Source organism: Salmo salar, chromosome 18 (assembly GCF_965601325.2).
Source record: "Salmo salar chromosome 18, fSalSal1, whole genome shotgun sequence".
Taxonomy (NCBI): Eukaryota; Metazoa; Chordata; class Actinopteri; order Salmoniformes; family Salmonidae; genus Salmo; species Salmo salar.
Genome location: NC_138308.1, coordinates 21,538,727 through 21,560,179, shown reverse-complemented (window position 1 = coordinate 21,560,179; position 21,453 = coordinate 21,538,727). Strand labels below are relative to the sequence as shown.

At 41.6% G+C, this 21,453-nt stretch overlaps 1 protein-coding gene across 6 annotated transcripts in view; it reads right to left on the bottom strand.

Moving 5' to 3' along the window:
• Nucleotides 1-2,206: 2,206 nt before the first annotated feature.
• Nucleotides 2,207-21,453, bottom strand: part of LOC106577027 (transcription factor COE3) — a 73,501-nt gene continuing 54,254 nt past the window's right edge. For 3 of the 6 annotated variants that reach the window (XM_014154676.3, XM_045700856.2, XM_014154680.3), the window contains exons 11-16: nucleotides 11,371-11,459; nucleotides 6,435-6,500; nucleotides 6,151-6,322; nucleotides 5,842-6,027; nucleotides 5,407-5,574; nucleotides 2,207-3,947 (exon numbers count right to left, since the gene is read on the bottom strand). In XM_014154676.3, the coding sequence (XP_014010151.1) occupies nucleotides 3,916-3,947; nucleotides 5,407-5,574; nucleotides 5,842-6,027; nucleotides 6,151-6,322; nucleotides 6,435-6,500; nucleotides 11,371-11,459 (713 nt within the window). In that variant the 3' untranslated portion in view covers nucleotides 2,207-3,915. The remainder of the gene's footprint in view (nucleotides 3,948-5,406; nucleotides 5,575-5,841; nucleotides 6,028-6,150; nucleotides 6,323-6,434; nucleotides 6,501-11,370; nucleotides 11,460-21,453) is intronic. The other 3 variants (XM_014154684.3, XM_014154683.3, XM_014154686.3) reach the window with 1 other exon arrangement.

Below are 21,453 nucleotides of genomic sequence, written 5' to 3'. Positions count from 1 at the left end.
TTTCTGAATGCTTGTCCTCCATGGCCTCAATGAAGGTTTCATTCCTTTATATCATCCAGCCCAATTCCCAGCATGCACAGCCATTGTGACTCTTTCAACTGGATCTCTCCATTGACTGGCTCATTGTCCAGGCAGGCTTTTGTGTGGCACTATCACTGGAGTGCAATCTTTCACCTGAACACTATAGGAACATTGCAGTGATATGGCCAGGTATAGCATCTGAGGCAACCGCATCTGAGAGGAATGGTAGAGACAAAATATCTTGAACAACAGGAGCTGTGTCAGTAGTAGCAAATAAAATAGTCAGTTCATAAACATTGGATAGATATATTCAACGTTACCTTCTTATTTGTGTAATGAAGAGGGGGTATTTTAAAAGGTAACAATATGTGAGCTGTTAAGATTTCTCTCCTTTGACAGATAACCACTACTGAGGAAAGTCTTGATAAGAGTAGCAACATACTGTATGGATGTGGTGAGCCTTGGCCTCCTTTGATTGCATGACCTCTTGACCCCAGCCTGTGTTGGAGAGTGTGGGTGTCTGTCAGGCCCTGGTTATAGGGCGTTATTGACTCAGGATTTATAAATATTGAATGCACACATTAAGAGCATGGTGGAGGGCGGCCAGGCCATTAGAGTTCTCCAATAAAAAGGCTCTCACTATGATTGAGTGTTGTGGCTATGGACTGGCTTTTGGTACAGAGAGAGCCTGGTTTAATTTCCAAGCATTAGTATATTCCTGCTTGGCATTACTGGGCATGCACCAAAATGCTTGCTTACTATGTTTGTTATCCTACTATTAAAGGTCTCAGATGCACATTAAATCAATGTTCATTGATAGACATAGGTAAGGGATGGGCAACTGGCAGCCCGCGGCCCCCCTTTTGTAGGCCAGTCGGGGTCTCAACTTACTGTTGAGACTTAGAATAATAGAATACACAAGGTGCAATTTTGACCCATGAGCTACTGCGGCCCCTATGATGAGTTCCGTTTTTTTGAGGCCCCACCCCCATCAAAGTTGCCCATCCCAGACATACTGTAAATATAACACTTAATGTATGCTAAGACTAGAAATGAAAGCAAATGTTTATATGGAATAGATGGATTCAGTTTTTCCTTTAACTAGGTTTTTACATTTTTGAAGGGAAAAAAAAGGCCAGAAACAGATAATACTACATCAGGAAGCAGGTATGTGACTATTGTTATCAGACACGTCAGATTAACAAGGGAATCTTTTGACGCACACAGCGATTGCAGTTGAAAATTGTATCATTCTCTGGCGTATCTGACCTCATACTATCAGCATCACCTGCATTATCTTATGTGCCATGACATCTATGCATTCCGCTGGCATAATAAGCTGTGATTCGCTGATTCCTGCTCAACTTGCATTCACTTAAACGTGATTATAGGGTGAGATGGTCATGGACACTGTTGCCTTGATGAGAAATTGACATTTTGTGACCTGGTCTCCAGGACCACTCAGAAAACCAGATAAGATGTTTAGTTGTTTTACAGGAGAGGCGCTATTCTTCCCCGTCGCTTCTCTATCTCTGTTTGACCCACTTGATGAGTATAGATTTCACAGGGCCCCCTTTCAGCGTTCAAACTATGAGTTTCAAAACAATACCAACCCCTTATAGACAAAGGATAACCTTGCTCTTTCAATGTATTGATTCTTTATTAACTAGGCGGCCTAATGCAATGAAATGAGGGATTTTAATGGAGCTCTTTAGGGTGCTTTGAATAAAAAAGCTCACGCCATTTATGAAAGGCTACAATGCATTTAACAGGCTATTTTAAAGCATGGCAGTAGAGAGCGATGCCGATATAAAGATCAATATGAATGTGCCTCAAAGTCAAATTGCTGTGTCAATAGAATAAAACAGAACTGCACAGAGATTTGTTGTTGACTATTTAGGGAAGATTAGAAATACGTTTTAAGTTTCTTATAAAACGTATTTCTAATCTTTCCCAAAAATGGTCAAAACAAATCTGTGTGCAGTTCTGTTCTATTGGCCCAGCTTCCTGTTACAACCTGTTTCTGAATCTAAAAGGCTAGAAACTACCATGGAGAGAGTGGACATCCCTGGTTCTTACAGGGGCAATCCAAGCTTTCATGTACAAAAGTGTTCTGTATTATTTTATCATTGTCTTTTGCTGTCGTATTTCAGGTAAAGATAACAACTGAAGAAATCCACAGGCATTAGCAATTTTTTTTTTTTTACTGAAAATTTTAATAAAACATGACTTGTTCATTTCTGTTTCCATTCCAAATTTTGACATTTTGAATTTTTGTTCCCTGTAAACACATTTAAGCTATGTGGCAGAGTCATAAGTGGTGAGTAAAAGTGACTTGTATACATTCTACAAAACAGAAAGAAAATACTACCACAAATGGAGTCCCTTCCTCCAAGGTTGTCCCTCATGCACATTGTTTCTATTGTATCTTAACAACTATCATATGGGTCACAAACTATTTATTTGACAATACAACCAACAAAGTTTTCTCCAAAAATGGTCTGTATAGATAATTTAAAATCAATATAAAAATAAACAATGAAGTTTGACTTCCCTTTTAAAAAATGGACAGAGAGTCTTGACAGAGTAACAAAACTTTGAAGATACATGTGAAATATATGGACATTGCATTTTATCAAATACAAAAAAAACATGAAGGCAACAGTTCTTGGCTGAAATTCTGTGCTGCATCACTATTAAGGGCATGACAATTAATACATACATAATGAAAAGCAATATACAAAATATCAGAGATAAATACAATATTTATAGTTGATATGTTACAAAATTTCCCTCAAGTGAGCGCAAGTGTGTATTGGAACGGAAATATGACAATGAACTACTTTCCATTTTAGATGGAGTTTAATGTTGCTTTAAATGTTGTTGATCTAAAATAACATGGAAAAAAAGACAGATGCATAAATATTTAGCACAATTTTGGCAATATCACAATAGTCTACAAGTTTATAACCACATATAAAACACATAAGGGGATTTGGAGCTAGAAGGAAGAGGATGGCCCTCTTCAACAAGAAACAGACTTCACAGTAGCCTAGGAATGCATTAATATACAGTGCTAGCAAAAAGTCAAAATAAACGTGGCAAAACACACTTGCTTAAAAGGAAGCTCTAGCCAGGCGTTCTACGTACGCCAGTGTACTTGTTGAATCCAAGATCATTTTCACTTTCGAAGATGAATTTCTAGCTACAATAAATTACTCATTTAATTTAAGATGTATGAATGAAACATGACACAATCTTACCCACCCACCCAGCCCCACCCATTTACTTGCATTTGCTGTATTTTATGATTGATTTCTACATTATATATCTCATATATTTTCCAGTTGAAAATCTTAAACCTTCTTGGCCCCACTGTATTTTTTCACACATAAAAATACAAAAAAGTCACATTATAAAGACACACAATTGTGAATCTATTGAAAGAGAGTTAAAACAAAAAAACATTTTCTGAGGCAAACAAGTTCATAGGTAAATGTACATCAGTGTTTACATTAAAACCAAATGATGAGTCCACAGAGTTTCTTCCAGTATATGGTTCACTGGACAAAGCCCAAGTTCAACGCGATAGGTATGCAAAACGTACACTCCATCGTCCTTCGTCTTCTTCCAGGTTGATCAAATGGAAAAGAAATGAGCAAAAAAAAAGCTACAATTGTTGAGTTCCTAATGAAATGCTTTGTCCAAATGTCCAAATCTTAACTCTTGAAATAGTCTTTTAAAAGAAAATCCTGTTTTTATCTTCATTAAAAACAGAATAAGATGTTGACTATATCCTCAGTATTTTAGATTACGCCAGTGTCTTTGCTGTGTGATAAAGGTGTGTCCTGTATCGTGGTGAGAAGATTGGTGTTTGAGACGATGAAAGTGCATTTACATTGGAGGTACAACCAGACCGGACATAGCTGGAAAAGAGAGAGAGAGAAATTGTATTTAGCAAATTCACCCTTTCCAATGTATTCAATTGGATAAGCAAAACATTTAGCTATTTACATCTTGGAACTTTAAAACAGATGTTAATTTATGATGTTGTAAGTGAGACTGTGTGTATGTGTGCCTGTGTGATGCGTGCGTATGTCTGAGTGCACACCTCTCTAACAGGACAGTTTTAAAAGCCTCCCTCTTGCTCTGACATTTCAGGCCCCAGCAGGGCAGCGTGGCTACGTGTGATATTCCTCCTGGTGTTGAGGTAATGGCAAACAGTGAACCAGACTCCTAGGAGAGACGGCCCTGCCGACCATGGAATAACAACACGGCCACTACCCACAATGCTGTGCTACAACCCCCACCCTCGTCACTTAAGGACTCAACTGACTCCCCTCAGGCTGATCTGACTCCCCTCAGACTCAGCTGACTCCCCTCAAATTCAGCTGACTCCCCTCAGACAGATCTGACTCCCCTCAGACTCAGCTGACTCCCCTCAGACTCAGCTGACTCCCCTCAGACTGATCTGACTCAGGTGACTCCCCTCAGACTGATCTCTCCCCTCAGACTCAGCTGACTCCGCTCAAATTCAGCTGACTCCCCTCAGACTGATCTGACTCCCCTCAGACTCAGCTGACTCCCCTCAGATTCAACTGACTCCCCTCAGACTCAGCTGACTCCCCTCAGACTGATCTGACTCCCCTAAGACTGATCTGACTCCCCTCAGACTCAACCATTCTCCATACTGAAGATGGAGCCACTGCATTACACTCCTATTTCCACAGTCTCTACACTACTCCTATTTCAAAATCATTATCCACAAGCTTAGACAGAGATCAAAGGTAGTTTCCATTATTTTACCCAGACCATCTGCTAGGATATCATTAGCAACTCTAGCTTATACAGAGAGTTAATATACTCAGTATTTCACACATTTTGAACAATTAGGGGGCTAGTAAAGTGCCAGGATGAAAAATCATTGAGTATTTGTAGTGTCATGGTTGGAATGCTTTTAAGTTTGCCAGCACAGATGATGGCAAGGCATTGCTCATTAATTTCTGCACAACATGTATTAATAAGTATGATCGTGTAGCAAGATGAACTTTAATTTCCCACTTCATTAAGCTCAATGTTATTCATCTTGGGGCGCACACTACGGCTAAGCTTGTTTTCAAAGCAATCATGTTGGTCATGACACACACAAAACCTAATAAACATAATTACTAAAACAATTCTGGGAAGGTGTTGTCCTTAGACCTTGGAATATATAATTTGCTATACTGGATGGGTTGTGTGTGTGGTGTGTTTGCATGTCTGCTTATGTGCGTGTGTGTGTGTGTGTGCCCTCATGCTTGCTTGTGTATTTGAATGTAACCTCAAAGGTGTAAATAATAAATTGTAGCCTGTTAAAATGCATATTTGTAATGATTAGTCCCTCACCAAACCGGACAGAGGCATGAGCCGCGGTATCTGCCCAGTAGTCCGAAGGGAAGGGATGAGGGGGTGAGGGGGGCTCACCTTGCAGTCCGTTGCCATTTGCGCTGGTGCAGGAAGGGGGTGGGGAGGCCTGGGGTCGGACCACAGGGGCGAAGGCGCTCTTTTGTTTAACTGCACACAAGATATGGGGGGCGGGGTGTGTGGGGAGGGGGGGGGGGGGGGGGGGGGTAAGAACATGCTATCGGACTAAACTGGGCTGTATTCAGTGAGGTGAAACGTTCAGAACATTGCCTATAGAAATGTAAACAATAGAGTCTAACATGATTCTGATTCGCTACCTGACAGACAAGTATAACTGCCCTACACAATACATTTCCATCTGAACATTGTGTAACTTTGCTCCCTCCTGAACAGGTCTGAGATGGCAGCTCTACTCACTTCCATATGGAGAGTTGGCAGAGGATCCGTTGAGGAACCCAGGGGAGCTGGAAACTCCCAGGTTGGACATGCCAGAGTTCCCGTAGCCATTCATACTGTTACTGACGGTGTTGTAGCTGGACTGCTGTGGGGTGCTGCTGGTGATGTACCCTCGTGGAGACACACTGCTAGTGTTCCGGCTGTAGCCTACCGACGAAGAAGAGGAGGATGGGGTGGTTCGAGGTCTATAGGATTCATTTATTCTTTAATTCATTACTTACTTCGCTGACTGTGAAGGATTCTTGACCACTAAGCATAAGTTCCACTTACCCTGGTCGTTTCCCTGGGACTCGGACACGTTGACGGCTAGCTGGCTGCTGAAGGAGTTGACTCCCATCATGCCGTGGGAGGCTGTGTTGGCGAGGGAGGGGATCTGGTTGTGGTTACGGGGAACGCTGTACAGGGCCTCCGCTATGTCTGCTGCCCTCTTCAGAATGATCTCCTGTGAAACATGGAGGGAGAAGTTAAGAGTTATTGAGCTGCTCTCCCTCAGTCATCCATTATGGTAGCTTTGTTTGTTTGTAAGACGTGTGTGTCTCTGTCAGTCTGCATACCTGGTTATTGTGGGGCATCCCATACAATGCTTCAACAAGGTCAGCTGCTCTCTTCAGCAATACCTCCTGATTAAAAAAATAGGAAAGACAGATATTATTGAAATGCTGATGGCAGACTATGTTCAATGGCACTGTTCAACAAACACCATGACATGGAATGTAACAATAAGAGTCATTTTTTTTACACATACAATAGGAGGTATTTGTTAGGTGGGTAAATAAAAGTGACCCTGTATTGAGAGGCACCAACACTGCATTAGGCCACCAACTCTTCATAGAACCACTGGGAACAATGAATAATGTCCCATCTCTTAATTAAACCAGCGTAGGCCTTAAAAACAACACCTCACCCTCAAATTCTGGGCTCGCGTTTGCACAAGAGTTCAGCACTGGAGTCTCCTTTCTTCAGAACAATAAAGTGAATTAGCTTGGGTTAATCTAGTTCTGCCGTAATGACATTAAGACATTTTTCAATTAACCTCTTTGACTGGCTGTTGTAAAGGACTTCACAAATGACTTCCCATCCAGCGAGAGTCTGGGTGCTTGTGCCTCGGGGACATGGATGCATGGGATGTATTCTTATCCATGTCTGCATGCTTGTCCCTGCTTCACCAATAAGGATTAGCCATGTTGCTTTGGGTCTTAACACTGAGAAGGAGTTGGCCCTGGATCCTGTTCCCTGCTCTACTTCAGAATAGAGCGTGTTAGTGTGCTTTTATCTGCTCTTTGAATTGAGCACTTAATGAAATCATTCATGGAGCACGGCACTGCTTTGTTTAGTGTGATGCTCCAAGCAATATGTTAGGAAAAGCATCTCCTCCACTTAGGAGCATTTATTCTCACAAAGACACGCTTGAGCTATTGCTGTGGTGTTTTATTTGAATGCTTCTTTACTGTCACCTGCTGTATTGCAGCAGTGTGTTGACTTTCCGTCAGAACCCCGGTTAAAAGCGATGCAAATCTGTCACTAGAAACATCTCAGATGGCGCTTGTTTTCTTCCCACATTGCGTGTTTTCCTTCACGGGCCTCAGTAATTTGTGTGAAGTGTTCCATCACTTGGCAATAGAAATCTGGGATTAAGACGGCAGCTGCCATAAATGAATGTAAACACAGCCATCGCGCCTTCAAACAGCGGCCTCCAAGACTTGGCCTGCGTTTCCAAGGAAGCGCGTATGGAGCGTGTATGGAGTGTGTATGGGCCTCCTTTCATCCTGAAGAGCCATATCTTCCTAAATTCCTTGATTTATCAAGATGAAATGCTGTAGAAGCCACTTTTAGCATGTGCCATGCTCTTATAGAAACATAGAGCTTAATCCACCAAGTTACCGGATGGGTGGCTCTCTTTAAAATGAGCATTTACCTCTGAAATTGGTGTGTATGCTCAACGTTGCATGCATCTAGTTTGCATACAAATAAAGAATTATGGTTGTCATGAAGCAGGTTCACTAAATGAGAGGACCAGCTGTCTTGCTGTGTTCTCATCAGGCAGAACAGATTCCTCTCTTGCTCGATGAGTGAGACAAAGTGTTTTTTCTTTCCTTTTTCCTGCAGTTAATAATTACCAATAATCTATTCTATCATATTTGAAGATCTTCTACATGCCTCTCAATTTCAAACAACAATTATAGCAATTAAGACTGTCACGTTCGCAAGCCATGTTTCATTCTCTGAAAACCTCCTCTCCATCCTTGTCCATATGGTACTTTGCAGCAGCAACATAAGGACAGCTTGGAAAAAAGAGAGAAAACGATATTGCCTCTCATCCTTAATCTGTCGTTTACCGCGTGGCGTCTTAACTAACCAAGCTCACTCGCAGGGCTATGCTTAAGTGGTAGCCTAGTCATATCCGAGGATGATGGGAAGTGTGATACCCAATCAACCAAGGAGTTTGTTTTGTTTCCGACGAGACACTTTCACGCGTATCGGCTCACGCTGTGAATACGATTAGCACCGAATGGCGTTCTGAGGGCATTTCCATGTAAATCTGGATACTGCTTCAGCATAAAATGTAATTGGCTTTCTTGTCATGGAGACAGACATATCAGAACACCATGTTAAATTGAAAACAATTAAAGCCGTAGATGATCTCTTGTTTTGTGACAAAGGCATGACAGCTTTTCTGGTATTCCTTGTTCTACACGTTTTACACATGCTCAACAACTGATCACAGATCAGCCAAGAACTAGACACCATTAAAACCACCAAATGAACTCTGTTGTTAACTGACAAAGGCTTGAGAAATGTTGAGGTATTGCATGTTTTACACGGTAGCCTAAAACCCGTCTAAATGTGATTCTCCACATGGTAGATTAGCTAGGATTGTGTATTTATGTTATCACAGTTAATAAAAGGGGGCCCAGGTTATGTAGCTTGGAGTGGTAATGCCATTATAAAACTGTAAGGCAATTACTGTGTTAGCTCTAGCCTGAGGTAATGAATACATTCAGAAGGATAGGGCCATTAGATGTAGGTACTTCAAAGAGCACAAGAATAGACATTCATTTAAATACATGGATAATTGCTTGACATGAACACATTTGTAATATTTATTTTCTCCTTGTGGATTTCACAAAGAATTGGAAAAGAATAGGTTTGTGTTCATTTTGGGAAAAAAAGAGAGAAGCGAATGCAATCAATGTAATAATAAAACAATATTGGGTTTCTGCTTTTAATTTTGTAATGAATCTAATTTGTTACAGAAGAAAGGAGAAATTGAGTGTGTTATAATGCGATATCCAGTCTATTTGTCCATTACTGCCACAGGGCACAAAATGGTATTATAAATTGTATTTTTTTATGGGAGGAATCTAAAATTGTTTTATAACAAGATCTTAAAAAGGAGGGTGAATTCCTAAGTCGCTGTTCACTTAACGCCATGCCCACAAACTAATCTCCTTTCACATCGCTTGACTGTTCACACTTGTTACTTTCATATTCACTCTGGACTCTGCATTGGATTTTTATATCGCTGCTTGTCCCTTAGGGTCAGTCTGTCATCTGCAATGTTGTCTTAAAATTACAAGGTAAACTTCAATCAGAGCACACTTCCCCCCTTTTTTCTCGGTGTAGCAACAATATTAGCGTGCATCCCTTGCAATCCATGAGCACTCCCATATTGGCTTTCTGTCTCCTCACAATTACCACGTGTCTTACTGGTCCTGGGGAAAAGGCTGGTGGAAATCAATAGCGCCATAATATTATCAACTGGAGGGTGAAGTCATTGAGGGAGGGGGGCCGGTGTCGATTTGCCTTTCTGCTAATGCATACTTCACCTCCTCCAGCTTTATCTCCTTTTTATAGAGTCTCTTCGCTTCACCTGCAGCCCATAATGGCTGTTCTCTTCATGCCGTATCTCTTCTCGTTCACAATGTACATGCTAGCTAGCCTGAGGCTCTTATATTGAGAATTTGCTGTTGAACCCGAGAGGCGACCCTCAGATGGCAAGCTTAACAATGATGAATCACTCTGTAGGATCATTTACTTGGCCCCCTGAACCCCATACTTGGGTCCATTAGAGAGCAAATCAAATATGTATATTGTTTATTAGAAGTGCAGGGTTTCATTTCACTCTGAGCTTGGGCCATGTGAGGGCTGGGGGGAGACCCTGCTATATTAAGTAAGTAAGCACACTGAGGAAACTCATCTCAGATTCAGAGTGAAAGATTGTTTTATCGCCAAAAGGCATTTTGTTCTCCAAGAAGAAAAAATGGATGCTGTAAAACAAGTATACATCACTGTATTCCTTGTTATATTCAAATTGTAGATTATACAGAAATGTACTGACTAAATTGAGTGTGCAGACAGATACCCAGGGCAGGGAGACTTGGAGAGAAACTCACAGCCATAAAAACTAAGTGAACCTTTCCTTTGGTCTTACAAATGTTCTGTTGAAATTAGAGTTGCATTTCATGTCCAGGTGTTGTTTTTCCACGGGGACCAAAGTCTAATTGAAACACTTCATATTGTGCACCAGAGACTGCTGGCTGCGATGTCGTATATCTTCCCATTGACTTAGCCCAGTGTCCATACTACACCACACAGCCTGGTCTTTATTAAATTGTCTGTTGGACGTTAATGATATTGCAGTGTTGCATGCTGGGCTTTAATAGATAAGGTCTTAAAAGGCTTTATGGTAATATTAAAACTCTGAGGTGGTCACCACTTTACTACATGCCAAGGGAGTCTGTGCAAACTAATCAGTCATAATATTACACTTGACGCAACTGGAATGCCAGTTATACCCAATGGGAATTAGAAGGGTCACAATCAGATGAGCCCAGTAATAGATTTATCAGAGTAAATCGAAATGCTAAGGAATCAAAGAATGTCTGAAATATGTAGTTTTGTTTTCATTTTGAAATATGCCAAAAAGTGTCACGAGCGTTTGGAAATAAAGAGTCTTTCAACACCTTTACTGAGTTCTAAAGAAAGCAGTGAGACCTAACGCATTATAATGTGTCCCTGGCCTTATTAGCCACACTAAGACGGGGACGGGGGACGGGACGGGGGACGGGGGGGGGGGGGGGTTTACGAGCGTAGTCATGTAAACAACAGATTAAACCAAATGGAGCTGTGTAGAATGAAAGGAAAACATGAGTGGGGTAATGATGGCCCAGACGACCAGTTGATTATCATCTCCACAGACTACTGGAGAGGAAAGATGTCTGATTGAGCTATTTTACCACACGCATGCCTCCCTCTCTCGCTTCTCACTAAACCAATACGATCCCAAATCAATGCTAGATGGAGGCACCAGAGTGTTTGTGTATTGTATTTCTATTTGGTTAAAAGGTTTGAACTTCTTTTGATGTTGTTTTGTTTCTTGGTCTTTGATGATGTTGTTGGGTTAGCAGCTTTGGTGTGTGTATGGTGTGGTTTGTTGTGTCTGTGGTGTTGTTTTGTCTGTTTTTTGTGAAGATGAGATGTAACACTGACCTTTGGTAACCTCTCAGGGTCACCCGGGTGCCTGGGGATGACCTTCTGCAGCCTCTGGAATCCATAGTCGATGGTTGGCTCATTGAGGGCTAAAAAAAAAATTACATCCAATGGTTAGACAATGTGTAGTGAAGTAAATAACTACTCTGTAAACCAATGTCTGCAATGCACAGCAACTAGTAGGAATACTCTGTCACAAGTGTCACAAATCCCCTGCATCCAGTTACATTTTAATTTAGCAAAATAGCCATGATGACATGATGCAGTACATCAGTCTAGAGCAGGTCTCATATCTCTCACAGGGCGCTCTTCTTTTTATCTTCTAGGGAATATTGAGTGCAAACGACATAGTGGGGTGTGTTAATCAAACCAAGCTTTAATAATCTGTGAAAGGCATGTCCACAAATTGATCTAGCGTGAGTTGCTGTCACTCCAACGCTGCACCTACTGTACCACCCCGCTGCTCTACTGAAATACTACAGCAGATCACACAGAGCGATCAATCTCACCCACCTCTCAAATAGTAATCTGGAGCAGCGAGCCGTATTGGGCTATGAATCAGAGGCACAAAGTAAATGAATCATAAGCCAGACTTTGGTAAGACTAAGGCGTTTTATGTCTGACAGTCATAATGGGAAATTTAAGGCTTCCTTACAGCGCTCGCTGATTCTAAACAATCATGTACACCCGTAGGCCAGGGGGGAGGAAGGAGAGAGGAGGGAGAGAGGGAAGGGGGAGGAGGGGTAACGGGGGAAGGAACAACTTAATAGAGAACATCACTTCTCAATGTAGATATAATTTTCGGCAGAGTAACTCAGACGAGTGCGGCGGTGCATCATAAATCAATGGCTTTCTGTGGAGACTAATAAGAGCTGCCTGCCTCTATTCATTGTTCAGCCTGTAATTTGGCCCATCACTCATTACTCAGCATGTAATTTCAGCATTAACGGAATAATGCTCGCAGAACCTGCTGAACACGAGAGAACATAAACGCAAACGCCAAGCGTACAGCCAGGGCCACTGACACACAGACCAGGGAGCCACACACACACACGCACACACAACCTACCAAATCGTTGCTAGACAGGTACAGGGCTGTTCACCACATAAAGTGAGCTCCCAACAACCAAACGCACCACACACCGCACGTCACAACATACACTCCTGGAAATCTGATTTGACATCTCATCATGCAGATGAACAACAAAGGTCCGCTTTAGAACGTGAGGGAACGCCATTTTCTCCCTGATAAAGGATTGATCCGTGGTATTGATCTCACATGACAAGGCCCTAGCTGGGATTTTGCCCTCTTTCTTTTGTTATTTTTCTACACACCGCAAGGCGCATGCATGTGTGTGTGTGTGTGTGTGTGTTGTAGCCCTGCCAGACCCCGCTGCCCAGTGTGATGTAAATTGTGTATCTGTAAAAAACACTCCATAATCAGGCCATCAATCATCCCCGGCTGTCAGTAGGCTCTCGCTGGGTGATGCATCATGCTCTCCTGTCCTCTGCCTCAGCTGGGGCCTACACTGCACAACACACTACACTCAACACTGCAGCCGGGCATGCTGGGTACAGATACAGTAGCTAGCTACACCACAAGACCTGGGTAATAAAGGAGAAGTATGCGTATTTTGGAAGTATTTACAATTACAGTAATCCTGAAGTAATGCAGCCTGATGTAGTTTGAAAAACCTTTTTGAACATCTTGATATGTCATACACATTTAAACATAGTTAACGTTTAATTCTCTATCATTTCTGTTTGAAAACACTAAATTACTTGAACTACTATGGCGTCTAGGGGGAAAGGGGGCCTAGAACATGAGCATCACGTACCACAGATAGTAAACAAGATGTCTCTTCTCTCTTGCTCTTTAAGATATGGATTAAAGCATGTCTCAAGGTTCTGTGATTGGGGTGCAACTCTGGGCCATGAGCAGCGCATGTCGACGTGTCGCAATCTCATCTATCATGGAGATGATCTTTGTAACAACCCCGCGTAATGAAATTGGTGACACAGACCCCCATCTGCTATCGATTTCATGCAAATGACGTTGACAGCTGATGGAGACTTGCATTAGCGCTAAACGGTGCTGTCAGTTGATGAGTTGACAGTTCTGTAGTCGACCGTGTACACACAGAGACAAAAACTGTCAATAATCCTATAAGGACTGATGACGACATATACTGAGCACTTGTATTCATTCTGTACATTAAATATATTGTATTATAGTATGTATCATATTTGAGCTGAATAAATTCCATCTAATTTAGGTTGATTTCTTAACAATCAAACTTGAGTTCCATTTTACTATACATACACCACTATACTCTCTCAAACACCCCCAACTTACCTACTTCCTACCACCTTCTTCTAACCCTTTTGTATATTGTAGCTCTGAACTCTAGGATGCCCTTGGACCGCCAGCATGCATGCCAGCATGAGCTTCATCTCCATCATTCTACCAGCCCAGTGCAGTGTTGTGAGAGGTAAGCTAAGGAGGCGAAGAGCGCTGGAGTAGACTAGGGAGGGGAGCAGGCCCCCCTGCGAGGGTTCTCAGCCATGGTGAGGAAACATGAAACCCTCCACACACATCCCATAAATCCTGCTCTGGGTGGAAGTCTGGCTGGGGAGTGTGTGGTGGTGGTGGGGGTGGGGGGGCTGGCACGTTCCAGTCACGACCGCTTCCCGGCCCGCGGCCAATCAATACCACTTTCCTGTTTTAGAGGCGGGTAATTATGAGGTGGAGAGATTGTCTGACCTCTCACCCCTGCTGCATTACTCGGCTGATATTAAGATAAATTGCCTGATTTTGGGTAAACATATGCTGCAATTCAAACTGTCAGCACTGGTTTGCTCAGGGATAATTTGTATTGATCTCCTGGCTTCTTCCCCATTTTGCCTACTGACCTCACGGATAATTAGAGAGAAAGAGACACAGCGAGGTAAGGCAAGGGCTGCATTTCAATACTTTGCCAGTTATAAAGAGCGAGAATAAAGAAAGAGTGTGAAAAAAAGAGTGAATGAAATAGACTGATAAAATGTTCTCGTCTTCTGTACTAGCAATTCAGCTTGAAACACCTTGTTTAGTTCAACTTAATCTTTTCCTCATCACTTATGAGAAGCTATAATTGTTTTGTGTTCATAATAAAATGTTTAGCACTTAACAATAAAGTCATGCCAATCATTTTAGCGTTTTATTTGATTACAGCTGAAGAAGCAAAATTACTGTCACTTTTGAATAGGATGCACATGATTAAAAAGAGAAATGCCCAGCAGAGTTCATTCTTTGGATGCGAAAGCTGAGTGGAAACTTTATGAATATTTCAGTCATTTCCTCACTCTAGTGAGTGAATGGTCATGTTTCAGAATGAAAAAAATGGAATGCATGAGTTGGTGTGCAGCTGTGACCATATCAAATCTAATTTCAAGCACTACACACACACACACATACACAATCTATGGCAGGATTTCAATGGAATTCCTCTCCCTGGCATGTGTACTTCCCGATCTTATTTTGATCTAATGCCCTTAATCTACTCTGTCATCCGTTCATGCTCCTAACACATTCACTCCAGAAGGCTCCGAGCCCAGTGTCTTTGCTTAAAATGCAGAGTGGATGGCCAAACATGCGTCTGAGCACGGTCTACTGCTCCTTCTCCATGTACTCTAGAAATAGGACATGAGTAACCGCTCTAGAGGAGCAATGTAACATGGCCGTCGTTGGCAGATGAAAATGCTTATATGGCAATACGCCTGCATGCTCTCAGTATGTGGCAGTGTACTGAAGTCATGTACTGTATTGGCTTGCAGTAACAGTCAGTAACAGGGGAAAATGTTTGAGCAAAGCAGTACATTTAATGGAAATGGTTCCTTGTTAAGTCTGTGCTCTTGGAATGGAAGTTTGCAAAGAGCGCTAGCATTCTTGCCAGCCATTATTGGTTATTACGACAACTCTATCTTTCCCGGAGATAAATACTAGCCTTGTTGCCATTTGCCAGCTATTACTAATTATACTTAACTGCTTGGAGCCTATCTCCACTCGTCCTACACGTCTTTATTTTCTTTCCCTCTATCACAGATTATACTGAGGTGGAGAGAGAGTTGGAAGGGGAGCAGATAAACAGAACGAGGTGAACGAAGTGTTAGTGAGTTTGTAACTTGTGATAGTGTCCACCTGAAGCCTCATGGGCACCTGAGATCATCTTAAAGCTGCAACACAGATATGGGTCACAGATAGTATCACAATCACAACAGGAAATTACCTAATTTTACTGACATGAATAGGATCAAACAGGGATGAAAAAGGCCAATATCACTCAGTGTTATTGAAGGTAAATAGGTGAACTTAAACAGGTGATACAGCTGCAGGGATAACATGAGACATTTAGAGGTCATGCTGTTCAGAATTATACTGTAGATTTCCACTGTGGAGAGAGATCTAAAAGAAGCATACAGTCAGAACCCAACTTCAAACCAAACCAACCAATCTTAACTCATGGCAAACCCAAGCAAACCAAACCAGTGCATTTAACACTGACCATTATGCTCTCCATCCAAGCCAAGCTAACAGGGAGTTATTCCATCTCCAGGAGTCTCAGGTTGAGCAGGAAATTAACATTTCAAAGATCTGCCGGTAAGATGAATCAATAGAGAGAAATCAATGTTCATTGAAATTTCATGAACTTTGAGCTGATACATACAGCGAGATAAAACGACAGTTACAATTCCACCAGATATTGCTTCTGCAACAGATCAAATGTAATTAACACAGGTTAAATGGAGGGGATGTACTGTATCAGTTCACAATTCCATACTCTCAAAATTCCCTTAATCTCTGTATTGGAAATTAGTGGAGACACCTGATGGCTCCCCTTCGATGACATCTAAAGTGAGTGGTACCCTCCTCAAAGGACATAGAGGGGGACTTTCACACATTCCCGTCCAACAGAAATCAAATGGCCTCCCTTCACAGCTGATTGCAGCCGCAAATTAATATTGTAAAATGAAGATCAATACATGGACGGGGCCAAATCGATGACGGCTAAATTACCGCTGCGTTTTCCCCCTCATTCAAGATGAGTTGTGTTTTCCTCTCAAAGTCAATACCGTGCAGCATCTCTCATTCATTTCTCAATAAACTTGAGATGAATTTCAATCAAAGGCAGTGGTGGAGGTGGGTGTGGGGGGGATGGGGAATAGGGGGATGGGGATGGAGTTCTTTTAAAGCCCGTTGGGTGTGGAACATAGTGAAAATGGACACAGAGGGGAGAGAGGAGAGAAACCTCATCTATCTTGCTGCACAGGACTAATACTGTGCATTGAGGAATATCAAAATGGAGAACAGTTACCAAACAGACATCATCTAAGATTAACATCACTTTATTCATCAATTGTACACAAGGTCCAACTGGTGTTTGACTTCTGCTTTTATTCCAACCCCCTCTACATATACAGGCTGGAGCAGAGGGTTGCCACACTGGGCACGCGTGGAGTAGTTGTTCTGTAGAGTAAAGTGCCTTGCTCAAGGACACGCAATGGCATCTAGGATTTGATACCAGCTCACTTCCCACCAGATTTTTCCCGTCAGACCCAGGATTGGAACTGGTAACCCTCCAGTTACTGGCTCGCCTCTCTGACCGCTAATCTACCTGCCAACCTTGTATCTAACAATGCAGTACAATTTATAGAGGTGCCAATTAAATCCAAATCAATGAATAGGCCTATCATCCTTATAGAGAAACACCCCTGTACCGATACTATCCTTTAAACTGTAAAGCCACTCCTTGCAATACACTCTACAGAGGGATGCAATGCGGTAAAAGACATGCTCATCTGCCGCCACTTATTTCGATACATTTTCCAGCGCAGGATTTCCCAGGACTGTTAATGATTCCACTGTGTGAAATAATGTCACAGTGTGCTCCTCAAAGTCTACCTGACAAACTGCTTGAAAACGAAGGAGTGGGAGAGTATGTGTCAAGTCAGCCCTCTAATTGGACGAAAGGACCTTCCTCTCCTGAAACATTGCACACGTTCACAAAGGCTCTCTGGCTGAGACTGTGTAACTAGGTGACGAGTGTCTCAGTCACTCACGAGGAGCTACAGCTAAATACCAGGCTTGTAATGAGACAGACAGGGAAACTGAGTAACAGTGATGGCAACATCAGCTATCTATACATTGCTCATATTACTACACTACACTCGTAGGTTAAAAGAGATGCCATTGAAAGCCCCTCTTACACAGATCTGTTTACATTGTTTACATACCTCTGTGAATGCCTTTGATTACAGTGTATCTTACAGTGTGTCTAGGCCACACCCCATCCCTGACTAGCTGCTACCAAACCCTGCCCTGCAGGGGAGGAAACCGTGAGGAGGCTCTGTATCTGATCTGCTCCAAATCCGGGACTTCAAAGAGAGTCTGGGCTGAAGGGCGGAGGGGAGCTGTAGGGTTAGACCCGATACACAGACTGAACAGCACAAGGCCCGGACTGATGTGCTTTGATAAAGGAGTCCATGTTTACTGAACTGCAGTTTTTTTGTCAAGAGCCAACCATTTCTGCTTGGAGTGCGGCAAAGGGCTTAATTTTAGATTTGAAGACTATATCACTTTGGATCTCTGTCCAACTGAGTGAGGATAAAGAGGTCAGTCAAGGTACACATCAATATTCATTGCATTACATGTGCAATGCATAGCATCTTGATCTGCATTGCTTTCTGTGTGGGGTTTTAGGCTGGGTTTCTGTACAGCACTTTGTGACATCGGCTGATGTAAAAAGGGCTTTATAAATACATTTGATTGATTGACGAGCAGTACAGTAAATATGAACACAACATAAATGTTCATAATTGTGAGTTTTGCGGTGTAGGATAGCATTACTTTTAACAATATACAGTGCCTTCAGAAAGTATTCACACCCCTTGATTTTTTCCACATATAGTTGTGTTACAGCCTGGATTTAACATGGATTACATAAATTATTTTGGTCAGTTGCCTACACACAATACCCCATAATGTCAAAGTGGAATTACGTTTTTAGACATTTTTACAAATTAATAAAAAATGAAAAGCTGAAAGGTTGAGTCAATAAGTATTCAACCCCATTTTAATGGCAAGCCTAAATAAGTTCAGGAGTAAAACTTGTTTAACAAGTAACATAATAAGTTTCATGGACTCACTCTGTGCGCAATAATAGTGTTTAACGTCATTTTTCTATGACTACCACATCTTTGTACCCCACACATACAATTATCTGTAAAGTAAACACAGATTCAACCACAAAGACCATATCCCTTTGAGCATGGTGAAGTTATTAATTACACTTTGGATGGTGTATCAATACACCCAGTCACTACAAAGATACAGGCGTCCTTCCTAACTCAGTTGCCGAAGTGGAAGGAAACTGCTCAGGGATTTAACCATGAGGCCAATGGTGACTTTAAAACAGTTACAAAGTTTAATGGCTGTGATAGGAGAAAACTGAGGCTGGAGCAACAACACTGTGGTTACTCCACAAAACCTAATTGACAGAGTGAAAAGAAAGAAGCCTTTACAGAATAACAATATTCCAACACATGCATCCTGCAACAAGGCACTAAAGTAATACTGCAAAAAATGTGGCAAAGCAATTAACTTTTTGTCTTGAATACAAAGTGTTATGTTTGGGACAAATCCAATACAACACATTACTGAGTACCATTCTCCATATTTTCAAGCATAGTGGTGGCTGCATCATGTTATGGGTATGCTTGAAATCATTAAGGACTGGGGAGTTTTTCAGGATAAAAAAATAAACGGAATGGAGCTAAGCATAGGCAAAATTCTAGAAGAAAACCTGGTTCAGTCTGCTTTCCACTAGACACTGGGAGATGAATTCACCTTTCAGCAGGACAATAACCTAAAACACAAGACCCTACACTGGAGTTGGTCACCAAGAAAACAGTGAATGTTCCTGAGTGGCTGAGTTACAGATCTACTTGGAAATCTATTGCAAGACCTGAAAATGGTTGTCTAGCAATGCTCAACCAATCAACCAATTTAACAGAGCTTGAAGAATTTTGAAAAGAATAAAGGGCAAATGTTGCACAATCCAGATGTGGAAAGCTCTTAGAGACGTACCCAGAAAGACTCACAGCTGTAATTGCTGCCAAAGGTGCTTCTGCAAAGTATTGACTCAGGAGTGTGAATACTTATGTAAATTAGATATTTCTGTATTTCATTTTCAATAAATTAGCAGAAATGTCTAAAAACATGTTTTCACATTGTCATGATGGGGTATTACAGTGGCAAGAACAAGTATGTGAACCCTTTGGAATTACCTGGATTTCTGCATACATTTGACATAATATTTGATCTGATCTTCATCTAAGTCACAACAATAAACAAACACAATGTGCATAAACTAATAACATAAATTATTGTATTTTTCTTGTCTATATTGAATACATCATTTAAACATTCACAGTGTAGGTTGGAAAAAGTATGTGAACCCCTAGGCTGATGACTTCTCCAAAAGCTAATTAGAGTCAGGAGTCAACTAACCTGGAGTCGAATCAATGAGACGAGATTGGAGATTTGGGTTAGAGCTGTCCTGCCCCATAAAAAAACTCACAAAATTTGAGTTTGCTATTCACAAGAAGCATTGCCTGATGTGAACCATGCCTTGAACAAAAGAGATCTCAGAAAGACCTAAGATTAAGAGTTGTTGCCTTGCATAAAGCTGGAAAGGGTTACAAAAGTATCTCTAAAAGTCCTTTCTTGGTAAGACAATTTGTCTATAAATGTAGACATTTCAGCACTGTTGCTACTCTCCCTAGGAGTGGCCATTCTGCAAAGATGACTGCAAGAGCACAGCACAGAATGCTCAATGAGGTTAAGAAGAAACCTCTGTCAGCTAAAGATGCTAACATCTCTGTCGACGAGTCTACAATACGTAAAACACTAAACAAGAATGGTGTTCATGGGAGGACACCATTGAAGAAGCCAATGCTGTCCAAAAAAACATTCCTGCACATCTGGAGTTCCCTTAAAAAGCACCTGGATGTTCCACAGCGCTTCTGGCAAAATATTCTGTGGACAGATTAAACTTAAGTTGTGTTGTTTGGAAGGAACATACAACACTATGTGTGGAGAAAAAAAGGCACAGCACACCAACATCAAAACCTCATCCCAACTGTAAACTATGGTGGAGGGAGCATCATGGTTTGGGGCTGCTTTGTTGCCTCAGGGCCTGGACAGCTTGCTATCATCGCCGGAAAAATTAATTCCCAAGTTTATCAAGACATTTTGCTGGAGAATGTAGGGCTATCTGTCCTCCAATTGAAGCTCAACAGAAGTTAGGTGATGCAACAGGACAACAACCCAAAAGACAGAAGTAAATCAACAACAGAATGACTTTAACAGAAGAAAATATGCCTTCTGGAGTGGCCCAGTCAGTCCTGACCTCAACATGATTGAGATGCTGTGGCATGATCTCAAGAGAGCGGTTCACACCAGACATCACAAGAATACTGTGGAACTGAAACTGTTTTGTATAGAGGAATGGTCCAAAATTCCTCCTGACCGTTGTGCAGGTCTGATCCGCAACTACAGAAAACGTTTGGTTGAGGTTATTGCTGCCAAAGGAGGGTCAACCAGTTATTAAATACAAGGGTACACATACTTTTTCCAACCTGCACTGTGAATGTTTACATGGTGTGTTCAATAAAGACATGAACAATTATAATTGTTTGTGTGTTATTAGTTTAAGCAGGCAGTGTTTGTCTATTGTTGTGACTGAGATTAAGATCAGATAACATTTTATGACCAAGTTATGCAGAAATCTAGGTAATTCTAAAGGGTTCACATACTTTTTCTTCCCACTGTATGTGTAGTTGGTGAGAATTATATATGTTTTTATTAATTTTGTGTTCAGGCTATAACACAACAAAATGTGGAAAAAGTCAAGGGGTATGAATACTTTTTGAAGGTACATACAGTATTAACGCCTTTATTTTCCATCCCCTACCAGACTGACATGTCTTGATCTCCAACAGTATTCAGTGAATCACCCATGACCCCTTTGTCCTTATGTTGAT